The 19,222-nt window shown below is 35.2% G+C and overlaps 1 protein-coding gene across 2 annotated transcripts in view; it reads right to left on the reverse strand.

Annotated features, from left to right (window-relative positions):
- The window catches only part of CDH2 (cadherin 2), a gene marked incomplete at both ends in the record, with an annotated part of 215,368 nt that overhangs the window by 57,398 nt on the left and 138,748 nt on the right, over positions 1-19,222 (reverse strand). For both annotated transcript variants that reach the window (XM_079717757.1, XM_079717758.1), the window contains 3 exons: positions 1,184-1,339; positions 3,332-3,478; positions 5,154-5,380. In XM_079717757.1, the coding sequence (XP_079573883.1) occupies positions 1,184-1,339; positions 3,332-3,478; positions 5,154-5,380 (530 nt within the window). The remainder of the gene's footprint in view (positions 1-1,183; positions 1,340-3,331; positions 3,479-5,153; positions 5,381-19,222) is intronic.

Consider the following 19,222-nt stretch of genomic DNA (forward strand, 5'->3'; position numbering starts at 1 on the left):
TTACAGAATATCACCAAAGTTAGGAAAAAAAAAAAAAAAGAAAATGGTTAGTTTTATGTACTGGGATTTCAAATTCTTTTCACTTTCTTATTAATACTGTATTATTTGAAAAATTTCATTTCTGTATTATTTGAAAAGTTTTTACAATGTGCCAATATTCTTTTCTAAGAGAAAATGATACCTTCATTAAAAGTTTTAGTAATTCATATAGAAATTGGAGAAGTAATAAAGATCAATTTAGGTTTCTATATTAAATGCATGACAAAACTGTTGAAATCCTGTTCCAGAAAAATGTGCAAGCATGGCTAGAAAAAAATGAAAGAAAAATGCTTTCTGGAATTTAGACTTTAATATTAGGTAAGTCTTGAGTTTTAAAATACTCATTACAATATTATTTTTAAATCAGTTTCAAACAAATATGTATATTAAAAATATGAACATATAACTATATACAAAAGCTGTTATAACTTAATAGGAAAATGAATAAAATAGAAAAGTAACACAAAAATTAGCATAAGAAATATAACCAGATAATATATCTAAGAAAAGATTGCTCACATTGGCAGATTGATGAAAGCAAGTATTGGCAGGGTTATGTGGAAAAGGGAAATCTTAATTCCCAGTAGGCAGATCAAAATGGCACATCTTTCTGGAGTTAATATGACCAACAAATAAAATAAAAATGTGCTATCCATTTTCTACGACTCTAATGGTAATAATAATACCACCAGGAACAGATAAAATGACAAACATAAAGGTATATTAATAAGACACTGCTATTAAAATGATAGTTTATATATTCAATGAATACTATACAGCCATTAAAAATGTTGTGATTTTTATATAATTTATATGAAAACAGTTTTGACCCCTTTCATGTAAATTTGTTCTTATAAATTCTTAGCCACATATCTGAAGGCAAGTATCAGCATGTCAACAGTAATATGATTTTAAACAGTTTTAGTATTTTCTTTGGCATTGTTTGTTTTTTACCATGAGCATTCAGCAATTTTATGAAAACAGTAAACTTATTAAAAATAAATTGAAAAGGCTACAAGTACATTTCTGGTGTTAGAATGCTCAGGATCAAAGTTTTAAGACTGATGTGAGAGGCAAATGTTAAACCCTGCACATATTTGGAAGAGTATTAATACAGAGAATTATCAGCTGTTTGAAATCTTACATGAAACCGGGCTATGAGCTCGCGATCCAGAGGCTTGGTCACTGACAGCTGACCTGAGATGGGGTTGATAATGAAGATACCAGTTGGAGGCTGGTCGGCTCCCGGCCCAGTTACGCTGTACCGTAGAGAGAGGTTTTTATCTCTATCGGACCTGATCTGAGGGTCAAGAAGACAATCATATTAAACAAGGGACTAAATAAGCTTATTATCAGAGACAGGGCATGCCACACCTCATGGTCTCTTCCAGTTACAAACGTATACCATCTCTTCCCAGAAAACCCTTGAAGCTCTGCCTGTCCTGCTCCTTTTCCTTGCTTCTGGGTGATGGGCTTCAAAACGAGATGTTACCAATCACCAGAAAGACTGGGGGCAATGTTAACATCTAAAAGAACACACACTAGGAGTAGTGCAAAAGTCAAAATTAAGGAGCATCAGTTTTTAAACAGAATCAAAGTCTCTCCTGGGAATCTGGAGGTTAGACTATTTAACCCAGTAACAGGTGTCCAATTTAATGAAGATAAAAATTGTTTACTTTTTGCATGAGTTAGGATAAGAAATAATTGTCTCACCATAGTGTGAAAGAGCCTCACATGGGAACTCTAAGATTATGGGTGAGCCTGGAAGTGAGATTCCTGTACTTGCATCGTGCTGATGTTTTTCACTGCAACCAAAGCTTCCCATGTTATTTTAAGGTGGCACCTAATACCCCAAATTCTTTATTAATAACAAAGCATGCAAGAAATGATTTTATAATATATTTCTATTACTCTTACAAATTATACCCATTATAGGCTCACTGCCTTCTCCTCCAAATACAACAATTCCCGGAAAAATAAGTTTACAGATGAGTGGTCATAGGAACAAGCTAGAAAAAGGGAGGAAGGAAAACAGTACAGAGAAAGGGCCAGTTGAGCAATACTGTGTGGAGGTGATGATACGAGATATTTGTGTATTAGGTAAATACCTTTAATCCAGTAACAGAATCCAGTTTTTGTTTTGTTTTGTTTTTTTAGCTAAGGCAAAATTCTTTTCTTTTCTCATTCTCCATTAAAGTAGAAACACAGAACATACCTCGATTTGGGGGCTACGTCTTTCATTGTTAAACTGAATTATAATGCACATTACCATAGACTATACAACACAAATAAATGACTTATTAAAAAATACAGCTTTCTGTATGTATCTATTGGAATGTTAAATTAATCCTATACAGAAACATTTACTTTCTACTAGATGGGAATACAATGACTTTGTTTTATTTTCTTTTTTTTTTTTTTTTATTTATTTATTTATTTATTTACTTATTTATTTACGGTATGCGGGCCTCTCACTGTTGTGGCCTCTCCTGTTACGGAGCACAGGCTCCGGACGCATAGGCTCAGTGACCATGGCTCATGGGCCCAGCTGCTCCGTGGCATGTGGGACCTTCCCGGACTGGGGCACGAACCTGTGTCCCCTGCATCGGCAGGCGCACTCTCAACCACTGCGCCACCAGGGAAGCCCTATTTTCTTTTTGTAATAAATAAAAGGTTGCTCATTTTACTAAACATGTAGAGATATCTGTCATTTTGTTCTCTTGGTCTAATGGTATGCATTTAGAGTAACTGGAGAAAAATCTCACTCTTCAGCTCTGAAAGCCTATGTTTTTGCACAGCCCCAGGGAGTCTGTTAATGGTATCAGAGGTCATTTTTTATTTCTTTAGAAAACTCTCAAACGCACTTGGTACTGGCATTTTTAGCAATGATTGCCCCTTTATTTTTTCTTTGGCCCAAAAGCTATTTGTAGAGGGCAAAGATCATCACGGGGAGTGCAGATTTCAGACAGGGAAGGTAAGGTGTGTGGGAAAGGGTATGGTGTGGGTGTGAAGCATGTTGGAGCTAAGGCGTATGTATTCAGACACTGAACAAACTTTATCATCCATGAAATATACGACCGATCCACAGAGTGCTCTATCTATAAATAATCTGAGGTAATGAAAAAATGGAGAAGAGACTGTTTACAACACTACAGACATTTCGTCAATACAAAACAAAATATGTTTTAGTACATACATGTCGTAAACTCTACCTTGTGAAAAAAGAGACAAAAGCACTTCTAACATACACTTGACACATGCCATGGAGATCAATGAAATTGTGTCACCCTACCCTGACAAGTTCTTGAGGAAAAGGCCCTCTGGAGTTTTCTGGCAAGTTGATTGGAGGGATAACCCAGTCTCTCTTCTGCCTTTGTAGGTAGCCATTGTGCTTAGTCAATTGTCTTGGGAATACTATTTCTTCAATTTCTTGTGATTCCTTTGCATTAAAATACAAGAAGACATTCCTGAGTAGTAGGAAAACATTTTCTGAAAGTACATCAATATCAATGGATACCTGTAAGCGTAGGAATCACAGTTTATTATGAACAAGAAAATAGGTCTGGAGGCCCTCTCCTCGTCCCCCCATTAAAATAATAGAAAACACCATAAAATTGTGGGTGACAGTGTTCACTGAAAAATTGAATTCCAAAAAATTTATTATGTGGCACAGCTGTGTAAACTATCTGCAGTTTCTATAAGCCATCTTAGATAGTAGTTAATATTGAGCAAAATTTAATAGTACCCTCTTATACATTTCTCATTAGTTTAAACCACAGTTCAGGTAAGGTGCTACTGTGTACGTTAAATTTAGATCTTGATGTGCTAAAATATAATTTGGATTTCAAAAGAAGTTTAATACATACTGCTAAGGAACGTCTCAAATATTTATGACCCTATTAAATCCCACAGAATTAATGCTGTACTTATTCTAAACCTATGTCAGCCATGATGGATGCTGTAGATGACCCACTTTGCACATGGGGTATTAATCTCTGCTGGGTGTCAACATTTTCTTCTGTTTCTCCCTATGTCTGTAGACATTTTAGCCATTAGCCCTTGCTGCTTCAATGCAAAGATCCAAGCTAGTTTGCTGGAACACAGCGAATCATCAACAACAACCAAAGCATCTTTTCACTCAGTTACCAGTTCCTTACTTTATAGTACCCAAATGACAGGATTCCCCCTAACAGTTAATAGATTAACAAATTACATTTCACATAATGAAAGTCCAACATTGGTATAAGAGAAAAAATATCTTTTTCTCTAATATTTATTCATATTTGATTATGGCTGTGTATTTCACATTTACAATTAAATACCAGAAAAGAATGTACGTATTCTTATCTCTCACAGTACAACAAATATACAAAATGTAATAGTCATAGTTCATAAAATCATGGACTTGATATTATATTAATCAACTCAAAGGACTAGAATATTCAGAACTAATAATGTTATCATAACTTTACTGAAGAAGTTAACGTTTCTATTTAAAATTCTTAAAATAGTGCCTTACACAAAATAAGTGCTCAATAAATATTGAACTGAATTGAACTTTACTCTGTTAGAAATGTATCTTATTTATTTTATCTTGGCTTATAGCAGCTTCCACCAGAGGGAGTATATTATTCCTAAAAGTCATGTCGGTAGTATAAATAATTCATACTCCCCAATTTAATTATTAAGAGACAAGACAAAAACCCAATACTCCTTGACAAATGCTTTCCTTCTACTACTATAAATCTGTATTTCCCATCTAATAAATTTGGCTGGTGACATCTTACAAACAATTGTTTATTTTGTGGTTAAATTTAATACCTTATAAAGCTTCTAAGAAATTTAAAACAAACAACTACTTCTAATTTAAATTAAGTTATAAATCTCAAAGTATAAACAAACCTTTCAAATACAGTTTAGGATTGCTGATAATACATTTTGTCTAAGCATCTTATAAGGTTAAAAACAGCAAAATACTATTGTAGCAAATGAAGTTGATACAAAGTCAAATATTGGCCACCCATTAATGTGATGCAAAGTATGTATTTAGTTCAAACTGCACATTTCTGATCTGCAAACATAACTCCATCCAAAGCCATACTTGGATACTCTACCTTCACTGAATCCTCAGGTAGGGTTGGTTTGAGGCTCAATTTTACTGCCACTTGCCACTTTTCCTGAGTCTCTTTGTCTTGAGCATATATCAGGAACTTTGAGTGCTCAGAGGAGAGGGGAAAGCTTCTCACGGCATACACCATGCCATCTTCATCCACCTTAAAATCTGCTGGTTCGCTGCTTTCATACTGTACTTTTCTTTTCCCGTTGCAGTTGCTAAACTTCACTGCAAAAGATAATAAATACATAAGACTAATTATACCACAAAGGCAAAAGCAACTGTTCATCTAAAGCTATATCCTGATTAGGTTAAAAATAAAATGTAGCAACATGAAACACAAAAATTTTATTTTTACATTATTAAATTTTCATTAAAAATTTTGTTTAAAGTTACACCACTCCATTTACAGTTATTCCAAATATTAGCTATATTCCCCATGTTGTACAGGACACCCCTATAGTCTATGTTACACCCAATCATTTGTAGCTCCCACCCTCACCCCTGTATTGCCCCTCCCCCCACTGGTAACCACTAGTTTGTTCTCTATATCTGTGCGTCTGCTTCTTTTTTGTTTCACTCACTAGTTTGTGGTATTTTTTAGATTCCACATATAAGTGATATCATACAGTATTTGTCTTTCTCTGTCTGACTTATTTCACTTAGCATAGTCCCCTCCAAGTCCATCCATGTTGCTGCAAGTGGTAAAACTTCATTCTTTTTTATGGCTGAGTAGTATTCCATTGTGTGTGTGTGTGTGTGTGTGTGTGTGTGTGTGTGTGTGTATACCACATCTTTAGCCATTCATATGATGATGAACACTTAGGTTGTTGGGTTGTGAAAGAAAATGAATTAACATTTGTTGAATGCTAGGCACTGAACAAGACACTTAAGGTTATTTGCTTTAACCTTAAGAATAACCACCCAAAGTAGGAATCACTTTATCCGTTCTACAGATGGGGAAGAAAATGCAGAAAGCCACCAATGCTCCATGCTGTTTGACTCGTAGTGGTTGTCTGCCCTACAAGAGCACAAAGGGATCTAACTCAACTTATGACTCAAGTCTTAAACCTTTAATAGACAATGAAAGTAAAGTAAAAGAGGCTTGATAGATGCTTGGGAAGAGAGTAATGCCACATTTAGATCTCTGAAAGTACCAAAGTAACTAGCATATTAAAAAGGAGTTCTTCATTTGGAGCATAGCTTGAATGTCCCACAGAGGGGAGGAGCTGAGCCCCTCACGGGCTAATGAGAGTGTGTGGCAAATGAGAAAAATTCACACTCACTGTTACTGCCACTGACTTTGGCTAATTTGGTACTCAGCTTACCTATTTGGATTCAGGTGTCAGAAAGATGCAGGCTAGGAAAGATAGAGGCCTTTGAAAAAATGTATTAGCAAAGAAGGAAAAAATGTGCCTTTTTCTACAAAGGGTCACTGCACATCATATGAATGAGAAGTGGGTGATCCCAGAGAGTCTGACATCAGAGAAAACACGTGGGAGGAAATTGCATAATAGTCAGTTACTTAAAATTGTTTCGCTTTTCTAATACCCCTTCCCCCATTGGTTTAATATTTCTGTTATTAAATTGTTCTGGGTTTTTTAAACAATTGGTAATTTTCATTTGCTTTAATATTAAAATAAGCAGCATTTGGGGCATTACTCAGTTTTAAAGAAAGGTCTTGTATTATTACATAATTCCCTTTGTACATTCAACCAGTGGAATCAATACCTCAACTCAAGGTCCATTGCCAAATGAAAAAGTTCTCCTTAGTGAAGTATCAACCCTGACTTCATCCTGTGGTTATGATTTAATGCACAAAATATGCCTGGTTCACATGCTTAATCAATAATTACCAGGTTTTACTGTTTTCAAGTCATGCAAATTAAAAAGCTTATTAATTTCAATGAGTGTTATGGACTGAATTCTGTTCCCCCAAATTTACGGGCTGAAGCCCTAATTCCCAGTACCTTAGAATATAAGTATATTTGGAGATACGGTTTTTAAAGAGGTAATTGAACTCATACGGCTGGGCCCTCAACCAATATGACTGGTGTCTTATAAGAAGAGGAAATTTGGACATAGATGCACATATACATAAAGACCATTGTACAAACAGAGGAAAAGATGGCCATCTGCAAGCCAAAGAGAAAGGTCTCAAGAAAACCCAAACTGGCTGGCCCCTTGATCTCAGACTTCCAGCCTCCAGAACTGTGAGAAAATAAATTTCTGTCATTTAAACCACCCACTCTGTAGTCTAGTAAATGGATAATACACGAATTCCATTTGTTAACCATTGGTCAGTGTTTATTGTGTGTTGTTTTGTTCATTTATGACTTAGATGCACCATGAATATTTTCTCAAAATTGACCAGATTCACTTCTGCCCTAGCACCAAGCGCTGAAACTTACTTAGGAGAAAGTTTTTACAGAAACATAGAAATTAATAGAAAAAAGTGGAAAACCGCTATATTATAGAATCTTAGTTACAGCACTAATACATATTTATAATTTGTATAATATATTTATTTACCATTTATGGACTTTCAAAACGGTTTTCAGGAGGACTATGGCAAAATATGTTTACCAAAAAACCTGGTTAAAAATAAAAAGGAGAGTGGACAGAAGCCACTTGAAAGGGAGAAAGAGATATTCAAGGGACATGGTAAAATTAAGATTAGATTTAAATTTTAACTTTGAAGATGAGGAAGGCAAACATCATAGTTATATGACTTGTGAGGAGAAATATATAGTTCACTGGAACCAAGCTGTTTCTGTTATTAACATATTTTCCTAATGGATAGTAGGTAAAGAATTCTGAGTAATATAATAAGATTTTCAACCTTTATTTTCCAAAATATGAAGCAGTTTGATCTTTTTTTTTTTTTTTTTTTTTTTTTTGCAGCACGCGGGCCTCTCACTGTTGTGGCCTCTCCCGTTGCGGAGCACAGGCTCCGGACACGCAGGCTCAGCGGCCATGGCTCAAGGGCCCAGCCACTCCGCGGCATGTGGGATCTTCCCGGACCGGGGCACGAACCTGTGTCCCCTGCATCGGCAGGTGGACTCTCAGCCACTGCGCCACAAGGGAAGCCCTTGATCATTTTTTAATGCATAGGTTTTTAAGAAAAGGTGATGATACATTTATTTTAAATTAAAATGCATCCTTAGCAGTGAAACTATTCTGTATGATACTGTGACGGCAGATACATGACAGTACACGTTTGTCAAAACTGATGGACTGAGCAACACAAAGGGCGAATCCTAAAGTAAAATTAAGGACTTTACAGTAATGTATCATTATTGGTTGTAACAAATGTGCCACATTAATGCAAGACGTTAATAATAGGGAAAACTATGGGGTGGGGTGGATATGGAACTCTTCACTTGGTGCTCAATTTTTCTGTAAACTTAGAATTGTTCTAAAAAATAAAGTCTATTAATAATTTAAAAAATACTTCCTTTAGGGGAACTAGCTATATTATTAGATATTTAAAAGGAGTAGACAGTTGTCAATATCCTGTCTCTCCCAAACATGAGTTCCAGTGAATTGCCCCAATGTGGTATTAGCTGGAGCTGGATAATATAACTGAATCAATAACTTTACATAAACACCCTATGTATAGAGATACTGAATGTAGTTTCATGAAAGTCATAATATTTTACCAGACACGTAATAAAGTTGAAATTCTGTTATTTTAAAAACAATCGAACTCAACTTGAAATATTTTTTTCTGACAATCTTCTTTACATTAAAACATTAATTTTGCTTAAGTGCTCAAATAACTTAAGAGTAGAAGCTGCAGAATTTCAAAACATAGGAGAAAAGGAAATAAATTGCCTTAGACAACTGAAAAAACAAACTTGATCCACTGGATCATTCAAATTTAAAACAACTCTAACACAATTAAATGTTTGTGCCTAAAAACATCATCATATTAAACAAGAAATTTAATATTAGAGCCACTGCATAGTTTACATATAATACGTAGTTACTGTGTTCTAGCCTACATAAAACTTTGTTAACATGATTAATATGAAATTAAACACCAGTGAAATAATTATTTTAAAGTACTTTTGACTCTTAAAGCAATACCTAAAATTAATGTTGACCATAAAACCATAATATCCTTATAAAATATTAACGGCAAACCACAGATCTTATATATTAAATGTATTAGCAGTTACATAAACCACAGAAATGAAAATGTGCAAATACACAAATACAGTTCATAATTTTTGCCTAAGTAAAACATCACCCATATTTAGAAACAATTATAAGAGAACACTGTAAAATAGTTTTGTGCCTAAATATCCCTTTGACTTTTTTATTGTATTTTTTTCCCACATTAATTGCTATTTCTGAAGGCATATTGGGAAAACAAATAGTTTCACAGTGTTAACAGACGTTCTCCTTCTATGGGGACAGGGCAATATTTATTAAGGAGCTAGCTGTCTATTAGTGAAGAAGTGATAGGGAGGAAGGTAGAGAACTGTCTCAATATTAAGGACTTCATGGTGTTTTTACTTACAGATTCCAATGGAGAAAGGTTACCAAGTGCAGGTTTGTTCATAAGTCTGCTTAGATATTCTTCGCTTACTCTAGGCCCTTTCTGAGTTTCAATTTGAGGAACAATTTTTCCTAGAACCATTTAGGGTCTACCAATCCTTTTCACATATGCACAGTAGGATACACTAGAGACAGTTTGGAAATTTCCATATGGACCTTGGTGGAAAAAGTCATTACATTTTCTTTATAGCATATAATTATGATAAGAAAAATGAAATACAGAGTTTTGGGAAACATACTATTAAATACACATAAAACTTCCATACAAAAAAAATTTTTTAATCTTTAATAAGAAATTTAAGCTTATTTGCATGAAATGCCTTTTTAATAACAAGTTTTATGATGGAGACATCAAATGCTTGATAATTACCACCAAGGCAAACTTTATTCATAAAAGTTGGTGGTAGCAAATGGGTAGCACAGAGTTCATCACTTTGTCTCCAATTGACAGAAAGTTCTTTCTTGTCATGAACCATGAGGGATATACTGATTATATTTCCTGGTCCTTCTTTTTCTTAATTGAAAAATACAATGTTGAAATTCCTTGTGGAAATGCAAAAGTTTTCATATTTTTTTCATCTTAAGTATTTTAAAATAATGATAAAACTTGACTTCAAGTATATATAGGTATTGCTCTAACAGTCAATAATTTTTCCTTAGGATTTAAAATGTAAGACCAACTAAATATCACAAATGAATCATTTTTATCCTTTTTCCAAAGTTGAACTTTGCTTCAAATCCATAAGCTTGGTGAGTATGTGTAATATTATTTACATGGCCTTTGCGATTTTCAATTAAGTTCATTCAGGTGCTCCAAAATGTCAGTTAAATGGGTTATTTTTTTCAAGCGAATAACTCTCCTTCAACAAATCTGCAGTGAACAACATTCAAACACATCCATTTTTCTATTAGCTAATAAACTCTTGCAAAAAAAGTGTCCTTTGGACAGCTTGGGCACTTTGGTATATATCAGCAAATATGGTTTTCTAATCCCTGATCTTTGCATAAAGCTGTTGACATTTATTTTCATAATATCAGTTTATGTGGTTTTAAGATTTATCAGCAAACCTTTATATACAAGACTTTCTAGGTGAGTAAAACTAACAGAATCATGCGGCTCTCAGATTAAATTCCTGATGTTTATATCTTCATACCATTTATAGCCATTATACCTTCATGCCATTATGGCCAGAGCATCAGCCTCATGTAATATTTGCTTAAAATCTTGCTTTAAAGTGTTCATTTGGGTCTTTGAATATATGATTTACAAAAGTTTGTCGTCCTTTTTTTTTTTTCAAAATGAGTAATGCTCGTCAAGGATTCTCACGACTGCTATTAACCAACATATTTATTAATTCCTTAAAGTCATCAACATGCAATGATCACTCTTTTGATCGAATAATCTTTTTGATTAGTGCTGTCACCATGATGTGTGACATGCCAACAGTACCTCTCCTGAGTGTATTACTCAAAAGTGGCTCCTTTTCTATTTCTTCTACTTCCTTGGTTTCCAGTATAGCACTGATGATACATATATAGGCTGGTAAACTAAGAAATTCTGCCTTTGTGTGAGGCATTTTGGCCTAAGGCATTAAGTGTAAAATCCCATAAATGGCTTTTAGAGCTTGATCATGTAGTGATATACTCAATCTTATAAAGGAATTTCTTTACTTTCTGCTTAAGAGAATCCAAAATTTCTTCTGCCTAAATTGGTGGTTTTGGGGTACAGTGACCACAAAATTAGTCCTGCATGGAGCTTCACTGGCTCACTTTTGCATCAAATAAAACCTTTAGACCAAGTGTGAGAATAATTATAAGCACTCATGAATTCCAATTTGAGGGAAAACATTTGAAGGAGTTTTTGTAACTGAAGTCTTTTCATTTTTCACTGGGTTGGGAAAGTAAACATACTTTAAAATGAAATCTAAAGACAAAAGAGACTGCAGGCATGTATAACTTCAGAAAATCTATGTGTAAATAATATATAATATACATAATATATAAATAGTAAACTATAAGTAATATTGTCCTATAATATACTAATGAATATTGTAAATATTACAACTATAAAATAAATATATTTCAGGTCTTCTGCATTGTTAAAACATTTAAATATAAGGCATATGAAAAGCTTGGAAAATTAAACATACTGTAATCTAAATTGGAATAGTGAATATTAATTTTCACTTAATTTAATAATTGAGGGCCTCCCTGGTGGCGCAGTGGTTGAGAGTCCGCCTGCCGATGCAGGGGATACGGGTTCGTGCCCCGGTCTGGGAGGATCCCATATGCCGCGGAGCGGCTGGGCCCGTGAGCCATGGCCGCTGAGCCTGCGCATCCGGAGCCTGTGCTCCGCAACGGGAGAGACCACAGCAGTGAGAGGCCCGCGTACCGCAAAAAAAAAAAAAAAAAAAAAAAAAAAAAAAAAAAAAATAATTGAAAGTCTTAAAAATGTACAAAATATAATCATTATTTACAGTTCTGGATAATCAAAAAATATTTTGAAAGCAATTCATTTCTGCAACTTACAGTCCTGTTTAGTAATTTAGTAAATTTTATATCCAGAAAAACCAATCAGTTTAATTCTAAGGAATATGTTTCCAAAAACCTATATAAATTTTTTTTTTTTTTTTTTTTGTGGTATGCGGGCCTCTCACTGTTGTGGCCTCTCCCACTGCAGAGCACAGGCTCCGGACGCGCCCGCTCAGCAGCCATGGCTCACGGGACCAGCCGCTCCGCGGCATGTGGGATCCTCCCAGAGCGGGGCACGAACCCATGTCCCCTGCATCGGCAGGCAGACTCACAACCACTGCGCCACCAGGGAAGCCCTATAAATTTAACATAATAGAGACATTTTAATTTTAAAAAACACACAAAAATTAACTATTGGTTTCCATCGAGAAAAGATTTTGACTGTTAACTTTAAAATCCAACAGGAATAAAGGAAAAAAAGCAAAAGAAGAAAGTGGAAAAAAGAAAAAGGAGGGAAGAAATAAACAACTGAGAAATCTAACAAAGTTAATAATTCTCTGGTACCTGACAAAAACATAAAAAGATAAAATTTATATATACCTTCTCTTTTAGAATTAAATGGAGAAAAGTATGAGCAAAAGATGCAAGCAAATTAAATTGAAAGAATAATAAAAGTAACATTTGCATAAAATTTTCACTTAGGATAAACACACTGATATAAAAACAATGATCAGGTGACTGGGGGGCTTCAGTGGGAAAGGGGACATTTTGGTGCTCACTCCATGTGCGGCGAGTACTTGGTCAATGAAAAGATCTGGGGAGATGCTATGTGGAGACTTGGGTCTATGCAAGTCTTAGTAAAAGAGAAAAATAATAAAAATAATAAAAACTTTCAGGAAGTTTTTACAGAAAGCCATGAAAGAGCATTCAAATGTAATTTTCACTATTGTGAGTTAATTTACTGACCTGTTTTATAATAAAAATGCCTTCACATTTTTAACACTATAAAAAAGTTCAACCATGAGTATCTACAGTACACTTATATCCCATTCTTGGCAATCTGGTTGGGAAACACTGATCTATTTTGCCATACTGCTGAAATATTAATGCTTCAGTTGGCATTGCGAATAATGACCAATAATTTCAGTTTTTCTCCTCTTTCTAAACATTCAGAAAGATGACACTTCTCATCTCCTTGGCCTTCAGCATGACCATGTGGCTTACTTTGGCCAATAAAATCTGGGGATTGAAGTCACACATATCGCTTCCCAGCAGTAGCATTTAAAACTTGATACCCTCTACAGCCAGACAAAACTGTAATTCAAAAACATACACGTACCCCTATGTCCACAGCAGCACAATTCACAATAACAAGGACACGGAAACAACCTAAATGTCCATTGAGAGGTAATGGATAAAGAAGATGTGGTACATATATGCAATGGAATACTACTCGGCCATAAAAAAGAATGAAATAATGCCATTTGCAGCAGCATGCATGCAACTAGAGATTATCATACTAAGTGAAGTAAGTCAAAAAGAGAAAGACAAATACCTTACGATATCACTTACATGTGGAATCTAAAATATGACACAAATGAACTTCTTTACAAAACTCGCAGACATAGAGAACAGACTTGTGATTGCCAGGGGCAGCAGGGTGGGGGGTGTTGGGAAGGGATGGACTGGGAGTCTGGGGTTAGTAGATGCATAGAGAATGGATGGACAACGAGGTCCTACTGTATAGCACAGGGAACTATACTGAATGTTCTGGGATAAACCATAATGGAAAAGAATATATAAAAGAATATATATATATATATATATATATATATATATAGAGAGAGAGAGAGAGAGAGAGAGAGAGAGAGAGAGAGAGAGAAAGAGAGAGAGAAAGAGAGAGAGCCACCTGAGTCACTTTGCTGAACAGGAGAAATTAAAAAAAAAAAAAGTTGATGCCCTCTTTCCCTGCAGTGGCAATTAAGAAAGGACATGTTAAACACAGATAATAACAGGATCGAACCCCCAAGGGTGAATGAGCCCAGCCATGGAGAACTGCCCTGGAGAGTCCCCTGCTTCCACCAAAGACTTCTTCGCAGGAAGGGGAAATTGACATTTTTTATGTTAAGCACAGAAGAATGGGGGTAATTGTTACTGCAGCACATCCTAGCCTATCATGATAAGGTCTCAACTTGAGTGACCTAAATCCCTCTCACTACAGCAGAATTAGGATGAAGTGTCTATGAAATGAAATAACTCAGAATCAAACTTATTGTAGATCAAATTAATACAACTAAAATACTTCTTACTACTAAAAGCGTTGGTATTTCCCCACCAAAAGCAAGAGGTTTTATTATAATGTTCTCTAAAATGTTATAAAATCTAGAGAAGCTGTTATTTCATTTTCTTTCCAGGGCAAGTCATGTAGTATTTAACTAACATCTATATACAAGTTGCCACAAATAAAAGAAAGGAATAAAGAGCTATGATATTCTTTGTGAAACTGAAAAAAAATCAAAACAAGCAGTAGGGATGATAATGATATGACATTCAAAATATGAAATTTAGATTTTCAATTGTCCAATAATGCTATGCATACAATTTCATATATTAAACCTTTGGAAGAGCAGCAAGATTATTATATTCTCCCTTATATGCAATTCTAGTAACTCAAAAAATTTAAACTGTTCTTCTGTTCTTCACTTCATTGATATTCTTCCTCCAGGCATCTCTGTTTCATGAAATTCAGTGAAAACCCTTTCTTTTGACAGAATCCAGCTAAAAATATATAAAATGATCAGTGTTCAGGCAGAATTACTCTTTTTTTTTTTTTTTTTGCAGAATGTGCCCATTAACAAATTACATTGAAATATCACTACCTCTAATTAAATTACTCTGACAAAACACAGGTTGTGTGGAAGCTCTTTTTCCCAAATGTATGATTATTAGTCTCTGAAATCTGATGCAATTTAGTTAGCTTTATGTTTCAGGCTACTTATGTCAACAAAGAAGGATCCTAATTCCTAAGTTTTGTGACAGGTTTTTGTTAATTTTTAAAGAAAATAGAGTTCTCCTAATAAACTTTGCTGAAAAAAGAAATTCTTGCTAATTGGAGTTTTCAAGTACCCCACTAGAAAGGAAAAAACAAAACTAAACTAATCTTGTGTTTAAATCAATTTCAACAATGTGGCTTAAAAATGTGCCACAGAGACCAGAAAGAGGGAATGTCTCCCCAGAATGCCCAACTTACTAAGACATGGGTATACCAAGAAACAAAAGGATGTTGTACATTTTATAAAATTTGAATAAAAGAAAGAGGTACATAGAACATAATGCTCATTAAGCAACTCAGTCCTACAGTATGACATGATATCACATGAATGGAAATTAAAGTCCATTGAACTATTAAACTATTAAATCCCAAATTATTTGCTGATAGTAAAGTTACAAAACAGAAAGGATAAGATTTTCATCCTAAACACTTAAAACAATTTAAGAAATATTTATTCCTTTACTCGATTTTAGAGAAAAATATCCTTGTCATATATGACGAAATGACAATGTACTGATATATAAAACAGCTCTTGAAAATCTGCCATAATACATAACTCATAATTTAAAAGCTGAATTCCCAATTATTACTGTGAAATTCCCCCAAAAGAAATACTGGCTCACTTGCTGCTGGAAAGAACTTTGCAAAGAGCAAAGTTGGACTTTCTACAGAAAACAAACTAAAAATTTAACAAAAGCAACACCAAAACCCACAATATTACATGCGTTATTTCTAAAGGCTGTCTACATTTTTCTGAACGTGAGCAACATGATGTGTATTAAGTATTTAACATATGTCGGATTCCATAAAAATGTCATCAATGTTACTATGTCTTTCACAGAGCCAATGAAGTTGCTCAAAGTAATTATATGAAGTCCCTGAGTTGCCAATGAAACTTAAGTAGTAAAAGCAATGAACAAATTCTAATGTAAATTCAATTAATGGGTTGTTAGTTGGTAAACATCACCGTATAACCTGGGGAAAAACATGGCCTCCATCTTTTTATTGTCTCAGTAGACCAGTTTCCAACTTTTTGAAGAATTATTGTATAAACCCTAGAAAGCTGCTCTAGTAGCATGAAAGTATTCTTCTAACAACCTAACCAGATAGTATTTCTTAGTACTTACTCTGATCTACTGCAGATAGTCACAAGAAAAACAAGGGTAAGTAATCTATGACATATAATAAAAAAAAATGGGCTATGATTTTAGTGCATCAATATAATAGTAGTAAAGGGCTATTTCAAGATTTATTTGGTTTTACGCAAATGCATAAATACTTGAGTAATACTCTTTTAAATGTCTTTCCTTATTTATATTTAGAAATTACATTTTATGCTTATTAAATTTTTATTATAATGCCCAGAATTGCAGTCATTCCAAAATGCTGTCATTGGTTTAAAAGAACCAACCAAACAAAAAAAATAAAACAAAAAATCCTCTTCAAAAGTGTTCCCCTCCCTTCTATCACAGCCTGAAATGAACATCTACCTCTGTGAACACACCAACTCAGCAATCCAAATTGCTGGGCAAAAATCTGCTGCTTCAACTGACAATAATAAGCCTTCTACTCATTAATGGGTTGACATTCCCTCTTGGAGAAATGATTACACTTCTATTTCACCATTCTCCTTAATTATAACAAAGTGCATGGGATGAATGGTCACACACTGTAGTATTATGGCCAGCTCATGTATGCTCCACACTGTGATTTATCTGAAAACATCTTAGGTGCATGAGTGTTCTGCCCAGGGACATTATTCTTACCCCCGCTTTTCCAAATGACACTATGGCACTTAGTCCAGCTCTTAGGTAAACTTATGAAGGGTCAGGGTATCTCTAAGTTTTACAGAGATAAAGATTTTGCATGTCTGATTTACCCCATGAATACACAGGCATGTATTAAAGGATTTTCACTACATTAACCAAGAGGATGTCAAGGCAAGTATCCTGTGTACACACTATTTACTCCCAACTTAACCAATTCTCAGTCCGCATGTGTTAGCCACAATAAATTGCATTAGGCTAAAACAATATCCTTATCCCATCCTGATAAGTAGATGCATTAAGCAGACCAGTTGGAATTACATCTTTTTGCCTAAAAGCCCCAACAATACTAATGTTTTAGGATAATATACTAAAAGCCCTATTTTTAAAAAAGTAACTTAGACATTTGACTTCCAGAGTCATTAAAATGAATGAAAACAACAGACGTAAATAATTGAGACAAAGACAGAAAAACATACACCTAAACAGGAATGATGAAAGATCTATTAAATGTGAGTTTTTCATCTTAAAAAATCCCATTTTAAAAAAAAGAGGGATATAAAAACCAAGAACAAATAGATATGCAAGGTATGAAGGAGACTTCGGGATAGCATGGCATGGCACAGTCGGGTCATGTTTTCAATGGACCACCTTGCTCCAAACAGGCAGCAATGATGAAGTATAAAGAGTTTTTAAAAAGAGAGAGACAAAACCTAGCCACACTCAGAAGCAAAATAAACATCTCTGTGGACCAGAAATGAACTTAATGTAAACTGCCACCTGGAGAGGAAGCAGGCAGGGACAACTGGAAGTTCAGCTTCTGTTGGGTTAAGGGGCTTGAAGGTCAGAAGACGTAAGGCACAGCATCTAGGTTGCCATTTGAGGCCAGGGAACGGGGCTGGGACTGGGCTCAGGGTGGTTTTGTGCAAGGGCAGAATGAGAGATGAAAACAAAAATTCCACAATCCCAAGTCATCATACATCAAACAATCTAATACTAAGGACAGTCAGCGAAATCAACAATCAGAACCTAACACACTCCAAATGAATTTAATTTCATGGAACATTCCTTGGTTCACTCTATCCCACTGGCCACTCCTTCTCCAATTCTGTAAGATGCCTCAAGCTTCAGCCCAGGATCTTCACTTCTTTCCATTCTCACCCTAGGTGATTTCAACCAGCCCCAAGGTTTTAAAAACCACCTACACAAAGAAGATTGTTGAGCAAGTCTATATAAACCTTGACTGTTCCCTCGAGCTCTAGACTCCTATATCCAATTGCCTACTTGCCACCTCCATTTGGACATCAAATAGGCAACTCAAACTGAACAGGTTCCAAAGCCGACTCCTGATTCACTTCTGCCCCCAATCCCTCAACAAACGCCAGGGTGAACAGTTTCACCCTTCACCCAAATGCTCTGACTACAAGACTAGGAGTTGAGCTTGACTCCTGTCTTATTCCAAAAGGAATCTATTTGAAAGTTCTGTCAGCTCTGCTTTCAAAATATATCCCCAATATGGCCATTTCTCATCACCCCCACGGCACCAGCCATTATCTGGGTTGAATTACAGCTGGAGCCTCTGACTCGCCTATCACTCCCACTCTCTGTGACACCTAGAGTGGCCTTTTAAAAACATAAATTAAATCATGCTCCAAGGCTTCCTATCACACCATGTAGAACAAAATCCTTAACAGAAGCCATTGGCCCTGCAACCTCTTCCTCCTTTCCTCTTGGAGCTCATTGGGCAGCCACAGTCACGTAGGCGGTCTGGTGATTCCTCTAACAAGCCACACTGATTCCTGCCCCAGGCCCTTTTCCGTATATTTGAAATATTACACAACGCAGGAGAGAGGAAAGGAAAGAATAAGAGAGGAAGTAAGAAACTTGGACAACAGGCAGGCAGGAGATTGATTAATTAATTGATAGTTAATCAATTAATTGATTAATCAGTTGCCCAGGTAAAAGACCACTAGGTTAATTTTAGTCTTTTTAGCCTTTATAGATAAAGTTACCTTTCCTAAATTTTTCCAACTTGCTTCTTTTTTTTTTCCATGTCACTGATAGCAATACATGATTAGAGTTGACTTTTTCCAATCAAACCAGATAATGAATAAAAGGAATGCAAGACCCTCTTTTTATTTATTACCTGGGTTGACTAGGGATGAGTAATAGGAATCATAGAACACATAGGGGAGGAGCACAGCATATCATGCA

Source organism: Hyperoodon ampullatus (genome assembly GCF_949752795.1).
Source record: "Hyperoodon ampullatus genome assembly, chromosome: 13".
Classification (NCBI taxonomy): Eukaryota; Metazoa; Chordata; class Mammalia; order Artiodactyla; family Ziphiidae; genus Hyperoodon; species Hyperoodon ampullatus.